Genomic DNA, 9,547 nt, shown 5'->3' with positions numbered 1-9,547 from the left:
ATGAGACATCTATACACACGTGTGTGTGTGTGTGTGTGTGTGTGTGTGTGTGTGTGTGTGTGTGTGTGTGTATCTACACACACACGCACAGAAAATACCTGTACTGCTTTCGTTCTAAACACGCGTGGGATTAGCATCCATAAAATTCCCAATTTCCCATAAAGCTTTGAGAGTGATGATGAAATTAATATGCATGATTCCACGCACAAGAAACGGAACATGAGCAGCACCTCAAGTTACGTTTGAGAAGCGGCTTTCCGAAGTTGGGGCAAATGGTTTACCCTCTCAAAACAGCGAGGAATTTCACAAGTCATCACCGGGAGATTTTGGCATGGAGGCGCTGACAAACTAACTGGAAACTCCCTCAAACAACTTATCTGTATTAAACTCGACTGGTGGATATCGAGCGGGGGAAAAAAATCAATCTACTTCTTCGCGGCGTCGGAAACGTTAGAAAGTCATCGTATTCATTCCACTCTTTTAGTACACGGTTCAAGACAGCACACGCTTTAGCGACGCACGGCGTAAAATAGAAATATATATACTGTATATATCCATACTGCACACTAAAATTGTCGTTGTAAGAAAGTGGAAAGAAAACTTACAAATGGGATTGTGTTCATTCTTCGGTGAATATATTATAGTCCAGGAGACACGAACCGGCCACACGTTCCTACTCTGAAAAGTTGTTCACTGACAAGGAAAAAATTCGCAGGTGGGACTCAATTGCCTCATCTTCAATACGTCACGCAAAATGGGCGGGGAGAAATAACTGTCCAGCACGTGAAGACTGGATAGATACCACCAAGGGGAGGGGCGTGGGGTTTAAAGTGAATAAATATGGTATTGTACCCCAAATAAAAATAATTTCTGTCCCCCCCCCAATCCCATAAATAATATATTTTTTAAAAACCATAAAAGACAGACATATTTTTTAAATATTCTGTTGCACTTTTGTTTGATTTCAGTTCACTGTCCATACCTACCGAATGAAGTGCCAATTTAGTGGAAAAAATAAAGTTGTACACCATTTATGAAATTTCTGTTGAAGGAGCCATCCTTCAACAGAAATTCATGATAACGCATTTTAATCAGCACTACATAAGCAATTGATAAAAATGGAACAAAAGAGCATTTTACATAATTATTTGCATGGATGAAATGTACCAAAGCGACTGAGCAAAACTGTCATAAAAATTCCAAACACAGGTGTATGTACACTGCCCTGAGAAAAATATTTGAACAATGATGCCAATTCCTTCCTTTTTGGTGAACTGCAAATTTGAGACGATGACATCAAAAGAATAGCATGACATATACTTTCATGTATATTTGGATCTGATACACAACTTAAAAGGTACTGTCAATCTCACCCGGTGCCTTTAAAACATCCACATTTCGCCCCCCAAAAAGGTGCGATTTCCATGAAAATTCATATTTATTGTATTAAGTAGATGTTATGGTGTCAGATATGCACATTGGTAAATATCATACTTATTTATTTGTTTCATATTTTTTACAAATTAAATGTAAAACACGGTACATGGAAAAAACAAAACACAATATGTCAGCTTGAGGACAGTGTGGGCAATGTCAGGGTGGACATTTTGGGGAAAAACTGATATAATGAGCACATATGATGGATATTCACTTAGCAGCATGATTAAATTCGCAAGATGACAGTACAGGAAAAAAAGTACACCAACTACAGGATAAAAAATATGAATCACAAGTACAAATATTTATTTGACAACTATCTACTGTTTCAGCTTCCGGTGAAGAAAGACAACATGCTGGTCATAATGACACTGAAAACATCAGTGGGCCTTTTAAAGGGGAAGGTCCCATATAAAGACAGAGCGGACACATGCAAAAGGCTTGATAGGGTTATGAAAATAGAATATAGATGATGAAAATAACTTTTTATCAAATACTAAAATATACATGATGTATTTAGTTTTGCTTATAAAATAATTTTCAGTTCAATCAAGCCAGGCAATAAAATAAACAAATAAAAATTGAATGAGTCAGTATCATTTAAGCACTTACTACATACGGTAGTCAGCAGAGCAAGGTGTGGGACATGCCAAATTCATTTAGTGCCCTTCCAATGAGGAGAGAAAAAAGTACATTTTTATTGTACTGGTTTTTATGCAAATGTATGGCCACTCCTAGTAATACTTCTGAGTTTTCATAACTCTGCCACATTTTCATGATAACGAATGGGTCTGATCAGGATACTAAAGGCAACTTATTGTCAAAATGACCCTTCAATACTACCATTTTCCATGCTTTTTAAAATGTTTATTCTTTTTTACTTAAGAGAAAGCTTGACTGCTCCTGGTCCCAACAGTACAAGCTCGTTTGTACACCGTAATAATGTCATTGTCTTACATTGCTGATGCTCGGATGGCCTCATTAATCTTTACTAATGTAACACGTGATGGCAACAGAACTCCGAAGTCTACAGAAACATGTTGTCTGACAGTTTAAAGCAAGTGCAACCAAAACAATTGGGAACGACTTCATGAAGCAACAAGATAAGACTCATGACCTCAACTCAACTCAACTGTATTTACAGAGCACTTTAAAACAACCATCGCTGTATACAAAGTACTGTACATGGAGCAAATATCATATGTACAACAATAAACAATAAAACAATAATTAATCACAGAGAGTAGAAAGCACAAAAACAGTAAAACTAAAAATCTCATCATATCGTCATGTGGAAGGCTTTAGACCAGTGGTCACCAATTCTGAAAAGTCTTGGGGGACGGAATAATATGAAGTGCTACTAGTTTGATTCACACTCCTGAAATAACAAATTTACTTAACCCTGTAACCTGATAACATGATAAGCTGTCCACTGTAGTAACCGCTGTCCCTGAAAGCGTTAAATTACCCTTGATTTCCATCAAATCTCTCTCACCCAAGGACAAGAACATTCTTAACATACTTTAAATGTAAAGATTCGCCTGGATTGTCACTACCACAGCTCTTGAGCGCTAGTCCATCTTTAATTCCGTTGACACTTTTATCAAATGACCAAATGACGGTGATGCTCCGAGAACGCCCTTTTCACAGTAGTTCTTTCTCAAAATTATTTGAAGACCGAGATACGTTTTACATGTCCTTGTGAGGACTGCTTGGACTCATTTTATTCTCTCTGTATCTGAAGTAACAATATAGGTTCCTCAACGATAGGACCGGTGGAATGGGTGGAACTGTTCATTCCCAAAAAAAAAAAAAAAAAAATGTAAGTAGAAAAATCGGTAAGAAAGGCAACACTAGATTCATGTTTAAAATAGGAGCGTTTAATCATGAAGTAGCAATACATACAATTGTTTCAAGTAATCAAGATAAAATGTGATAAAAGGAAAATTAAATGACAACTGAAGAGTATCCTTTTTGGATTAAAATAATGCTACTCACTTCAAGCCAAAGTTAGACTCCCTCAAAAGGGTTAATCCACAAAAATCCAGATGAAAAGGGTTACAATCCTCAAATATCCTCAAAGGTGGTCCTTTTTTGGGTTAATAGACGAGTGGTCAGTTTGCCTCAGTCCACGACAATCTAATTCTCGTACAATGGTTTGGAATGAGGATCAATAGGCTGCTGACTTGGCCCTCTCTTTTTTTTTAACCTGTCGATATTGACAAACGTCTGAGTGAATGCAATAGATGACAAAAATATTTCCATCTCCCTTGCATCTTGCACGAAATGCAAGAAGGAATCAGGCATCTTCTGTCAAAGCAGTTGCACAACCTGCTCGATCTTGGAAGGAGTGCACAAGAGCAAAAAAGCCCAAGCGCAAAAGAGCCCCAAATGATCGAAGCACATGCATTTATAACTTTTCAGTGGAACTTTCCAGAGAAGGCCAGTAAAAATTATGTAGTTCATGTAGTTCCTCTTAATATGCGGAACTTGAACGAGCCATCTTCTTCTTTCTTTCTTTTCTCTTTCCTGTCAGCTTTTACATGTTTTACTGACGTTTCCATTTAATGCCTTCTAACCAATACAACACATCTTTTAGCAAACACATTATTACATTCATCTCTTATGCAATAATGGGTCCTAACATTTGTAAATGCTAAAAAAAAATCAGATTACTCATAATACTTTTTCATTTTATTCTAATAATAATAATATAGTATTACTCCCCATTGAGGAATGGATCACAACAAGCGCTGCTGGGTTTTATTTGTTGAATGGCAGTCGACCAATTGAGGGTGTACCCTTCCTCTCGCCCATTGTCTGTCACGATGAGGGAGGCACGGAGGAGCAGAGTGTACTTGACAAATGCATTGATAAAAACACAGAAAACTAAATCCAAAACAAAGAAAGTCATAAGAACAAAAAGATTCCAAAGTATGAAACAAAAATCATGACTAAAGCAAACAACTAACCGTAACAGAACCATGACAGAAACAAACATGCCAGAAGAAACAAACAATGAGCGGACACTGAGTGGTCGGGCCGGGCGTCCTTTTATACAACTAATGACGTAATGACCTATAGTGCCACCTGTTGGTCGCAAACAGAACCATGACATAGTCAGCTGGGTGAGGATCCAGCTCATCCGCAATGGTAGTAAACATAAACAGTACAGAAAATGGATTGGGAGGAGATTACAGAGCGATTCAGTTATGTGACGACGGCTGAGTTGATATGAGATAAATAGTGTGCACTTATTAGTAGTATTCTCTTCTCTTTCAACATCTGATAATTTTGATCTCCATAAGAAAATAGGTTATAAAAAGAAGGTAAATATATATTCATATCATCACCCAACTATGACAATGTTTGATAGAATTGTTTATTTTTCCCCTGACATTCTCGATTCTCAATGACATTCGTGTCAAAACATTCCACCTAGCTTGACTGTAATGTCTGGACAGAAACAAGAAATGTTCATAATAACCAACAAATACTTACATTTAATACATGTGACTGTTTGTTCCTCCTTAATATTTTGATTAGTATGCAGCTGCTGTGGCTCTTCTGTGTTTTCTATATTTTTTCTGTCATATGGGCTTGATGTCTCACAGTATCTCCTTCTTTTCCTTTCGGCCTTCCCCTCAGGGGTCGCCACAGCGAATCAGTTGCCTCCATCTCACCCTGTTTTGTGCATCCTCTTCTCTCACACCAGCTACCTTCATGTCCTCATTCTCTACATCCATAAACCTCCTCTTCCTTCTTCCTCTCGGCCTCCTGCCTGGCAGTTCAAGACTCAGTATCCTTCCCCCAATGTATTCACCCTCTCTCCTCTGGACATGTCCAAACCATTTCAGTCTGGCCTCTCTGACTTTCTCTCCAAAATCTCTAACATGAGTTGTCCCTCTGATGTACTCATTCCTGATCCGATCCAACCTGGTCACTCCCAAAGAGAACCTCAACACCTTCATCTCTGCTACCTCCAGCTCTCCCTCCTGTCTTTTCTTCAGTTGCACTGTCTCCAGTCCAAACAGCATGGCTGGTCTCACCGCACGGAGTTTTATACACCTTCCCTTTCATATTAGCTGGAACTCTTCTATCGCACATCACACATGACACTTATCTCTAGCCGTTCCAGCCTGCTTGTACACGCTTCTTCACCTCTTTTCCACACTCTCCATTGCTCTGGACAGTCGACCCCAAGTACCTAACATCCTCCACCTTTTTTATGTCTTCTCCCTGTAAACTCACTCTCGTACTTGGGTCCTTCATTCCTCTCCTTTCCAGGACAAACCTCACCCTCTCTAGTTTCTCCTCCACCTGTTCCCTGCTCTCACTACAGATCACAATGTCATCTGCAAACACCATAGTCCCCGGAGATTCTTGTCTAACCTCGTCTGTCAGCCTGCCCATCACCATAGCGAATTAAGAAGGGGCTCAGAGCTGACCCCTGGTGAAGTCCCACCTCCACCTTGAATTCCTCTTTCACACCTACAGCACACCTCACCACTGTCTTACAGTCATCATCCATGTCCAGCACCGCTGTCTCATAGTATATAAAGTTGGATTACTCAGTGAGATGTTGTCAGTACATCGAGTTCCGATCCTACTCCAGCGACACAAGCCCTGCGGCACTCTTTGACCCTGCTCTGGCGGTGCTTGCCCTGCCGCCGCCGTCCAAGCCTGCTCTAACGGTGCAAAGCTTGCGGCCACCTTCCGAACCTACTCTGGCGCCACAAGCTCTGAAGCCACCCTCTGATTCTAATCTGGCAGTGCAAGGCCTGCGGCCGCCCTCTGATCTTATTCTGGTGGTGCATGTCAGCTGCCCTCCAAACCTTCTCCAGTGATGACTATTGTGTGGACTCTGGGATGGCCACCGGACCAGTCCCACCAAGAACCTCTCGTCTGGTCTTCCCCGATCCATCTTTGGTTTTGGTTTTTCATTTCATGTTTTCCTTGTCCTCTTTTGTCTGTGTCTGTCTCATTGGGTTATTGTGCCCACCTGTGCCCATTTACCTGATCCCTTGTGTTAGCCAATCAGCTCCCTCTTCCATTTAGTGTCTTGTCCAGGTTTTCCTTGTCATCTCATCAGTTTGTGTTTAGTTCCTTGCTTTCTTTCATCTTTGTTGGTCCACAAATAATAACCCAACCACGCTTGTTTACCTGGTCCCTTGTTACCCAATCAGCTCCCTCTGCCACTTAGTAAAACCGTGCCTTGGATTGACTCATGCAGGGTTTCATTTATCGCTTTTATTTGTTTGGCAATTGACCGTTGTTGTTGTTCCTGCTTCCCACTTACCTGAAAAATAGGACTAGATAAATGCAACCCCCCCCCCCCCAAATGTGGCATCAATTCATGTTTAATGTTCAAAAGAATTCTTAAAATATTTCTTGATTCTAAAACAATTACAACTTTGTTTTCTATTAAAGATAAACAGCTTTTTCGAAAATCTATGACTTTCTTCTTAAAATTGTTTGACACTATTAGCAGTACCAAGAACTAAGCAAAGGCTCAGAGGGGATTGAGCGTTGTTTGTGCCTTGTCTGTTGCTGGTCCCTCTCTTTGGAATTATCTCCCTTTGAACGTTCAGCAAGCCCCTACCCTCGCTGCCCATCTTTAAAACTAGTCTTAAAACTTATTTTGATTCTTGGGCTTTTGACTCGGCATGAAACTTTTTTTTTTTTTTAGTTTTATTCTTTTTTGCTTTCGATCGTCTTTGTTGTGTTTTATGAATTATTTTTGCTCAATGTACAGCACATTGTATACAGCGGTGGTTGTTTTAAAGTGCTCTATAAATACAGTTGAGTTAAGTTCATGTTTTGTTGGTATGTTTGTTTTTAGTTCCTTGTTTCCGATCATCTTTGTTGGTTGATTGTTCAGGTCTAACTGCTTGTGTTAAGTTCTGCCCAAATCGAATAATGTTTTAGGATTCCAAAATGCAGGATCAGACAAAGTGCGATTACAAAAATATTTATTAAAGAAAATCACACCGACAAAGTATGAGCCGAAATCGCTGGTCACAAGGTGCCAGGAAAATCACCGCATGAAAACAAAAGTGCTTGCAAAGGCAAGGTTCAGTAAAACACCGAGAATACACAAACAAAATATCCAAAAATCCAATAACACGAAAACAAAGAGCAGTGCTAGAATGACAAAAATACTTACAAAGAGTCTATAAATAATGAGAGCAACCATGGAGGGTATCGAGAGGTCTAGAAACTCACACTTGAAGCACAACAGCAAGCAAGGTCAATAATCCGACAAGGCGTAGCAGCAGTCAGTCCTTCAATACAGGACTAGGCTTGATGTGGAAACGAAGCACAGGTGCACCTGCTGCAGGGAAACGCCCTTCACTCCAGCTGGAGCTGGAATACATTCAAGACAGAACATGACAGCTTGTTGTATGATGTCTCAGTCCAAGTCAACTAAGTTCCTAGTGTTTGTTTAGTGACTCAGATTGTTCTTGTTTTGGACTCATGTTTGAGTATTTCTTTTACACTGTAGAGTTCCCTCACAAGGTGAGTGGTGCCCCTTGAGGGAGGGGCACTGTTGTGACTTTGTTCTTCCTTCATGTTTCAGTTGCTATGCAGTTGCTAAGGCTGTTTTGTGCTTTGTATCTTTATTCTGTCATATTGGCATGATGTCTTCCAGTATATAAACTTGCATTACTCAGTGGCATGTTGTCAGTACGTCAAGCTTTCTGCCAGCTCTCTTCCGTGTCTTCTGCATCCAGCCCTGCTCTCTGTAATTATGGAATATTTTCATGTCGATAAAGATTTTTACTTCGCAACTTCCGTGTCATGTCTGCTGCTGGGTCCTAATTCCGCTCCTCACGTGGCAATACATATTCATTTAAAATACTCGATAATTTGGACTGGGCCAGCATTGCTACTTTTGTGAAAGTTCTAAATTGCTGTCAATAGCATACTGTCCAAACTGTAATTTATGATGCCAGTCATCAAAAACAGCTAGTCAGTTTTGGGAAACCTCATTCTCGTTTGCCGGTTAACGTTATCTCAGGAGCGGTTGTCTGCAGCTTGTAGATATGCAACCAAAGGAAAGGGCGGGACAAAACGTTTTTTGCATGGTATGAACTCATGTTGTGGACAGTGGCTGTTGATTAAAATGAGAGCGAGGTCAGAATGAACTTTAAATTTCAGAATCATATTGTGCTTTTTGAGTGAGAAGAAATAAACTAGGAGGGAGGAGTCGGAGCGAGGTCAGAATGAACTTTAAATTTCAGAATCATACTGTGCTTTTTGAGTGAGAAGAAATCTGTGGATAAACTAGGAGGGAGGAGTCAGCTGGATGATGGTTTTTACAACTACAGTCGACAATATACAGGTTCACACAGGTACCAGACCATAAGTACGTTTTCTTAAACTCTTAATCCACATGGCAGCAAAATACCGCTCTCTTACCCCCTCCATCTCAGTCTGCATATATTTTTTTCATGCACCATTTACTCATTTACGGATACCGCTCTCTTACCCCCTCCATCTCAGTCTGCATTCTTTTTTTCATGCACCATTTACTAATTTACGAAACTGGAACTTGTGTTTCTCAATGATAAGGCGATAAGGCAAGAGACACAGCTGAACCTTTGAAACCCCATTTCCAAAAATAAAATATAGATTTGCAATCGGATGAATTTCATCACTTTGTGCCCATATCTTGTAACAAAGTCAGCATCGGTTGGAAAGATTAAACATAAAAATCATGTTTTTCTCCTGTAACAGTCTGCTGTAGGTACAGGTAGACTGGGTGCATTGCGCAAATTGGAACATACCATAAAGAGAAGCTTCTAAATTCCTTTCTGGCATTTAAAATGTATGAATTTTGTCCCTTGGCTGCAGGAGAAGTTATGGAACGGGATAGAACTTTATCAGCATGACACTGGCGTCGGGTGGAATCCTTGTACCTCCAACATAATCACTTTTCAGGAGACCGAAAAATGGCGCACACACACACACACACACACACACACGTGAAAAATATAGGAAATTGACATTAACATTTTCTGGGCTTATTGTGGTACAGAAGGTTTTCAACCAATGCCATCAAAATGTGATTTGACATGGACATTTCGAAACATGTTAAATGGGATGA

At 40.0% G+C, this 9,547-nt stretch overlaps 1 protein-coding gene across 4 annotated transcripts in view; it reads right to left on the bottom strand.

Moving 5' to 3' along the window:
• The window catches only part of LOC109525037 (tumor necrosis factor receptor superfamily member 10B-like), an 8,721-nt gene extending 8,003 nt beyond the window's left edge, over positions 1-718 (bottom strand). For all 4 annotated transcript variants that reach the window (XM_019885265.1, XM_019885268.1, XM_019885266.1 and 1 more), the window contains exon 1: positions 606-718. In XM_019885265.1, the coding sequence (XP_019740824.1) occupies positions 606-623 (18 nt within the window). In that variant the 5' untranslated portion in view covers positions 624-718. The remainder of the gene's footprint in view (positions 1-605) is intronic.
• Positions 719-9,547: the final 8,829 nt, after the last annotated feature.

Source organism: Hippocampus comes, unplaced genomic scaffold (assembly GCF_001891065.2).
Source record: "Hippocampus comes isolate QL1 unplaced genomic scaffold, H_comes_QL1_v1.1 scaffold45, whole genome shotgun sequence".
NCBI classification, from domain to species: Eukaryota; Metazoa; Chordata; class Actinopteri; order Syngnathiformes; family Syngnathidae; genus Hippocampus; species Hippocampus comes.
Note: the sequence above shows the minus strand (reverse complement) of the source record. Positions and strands in the feature narration are given on the sequence as shown.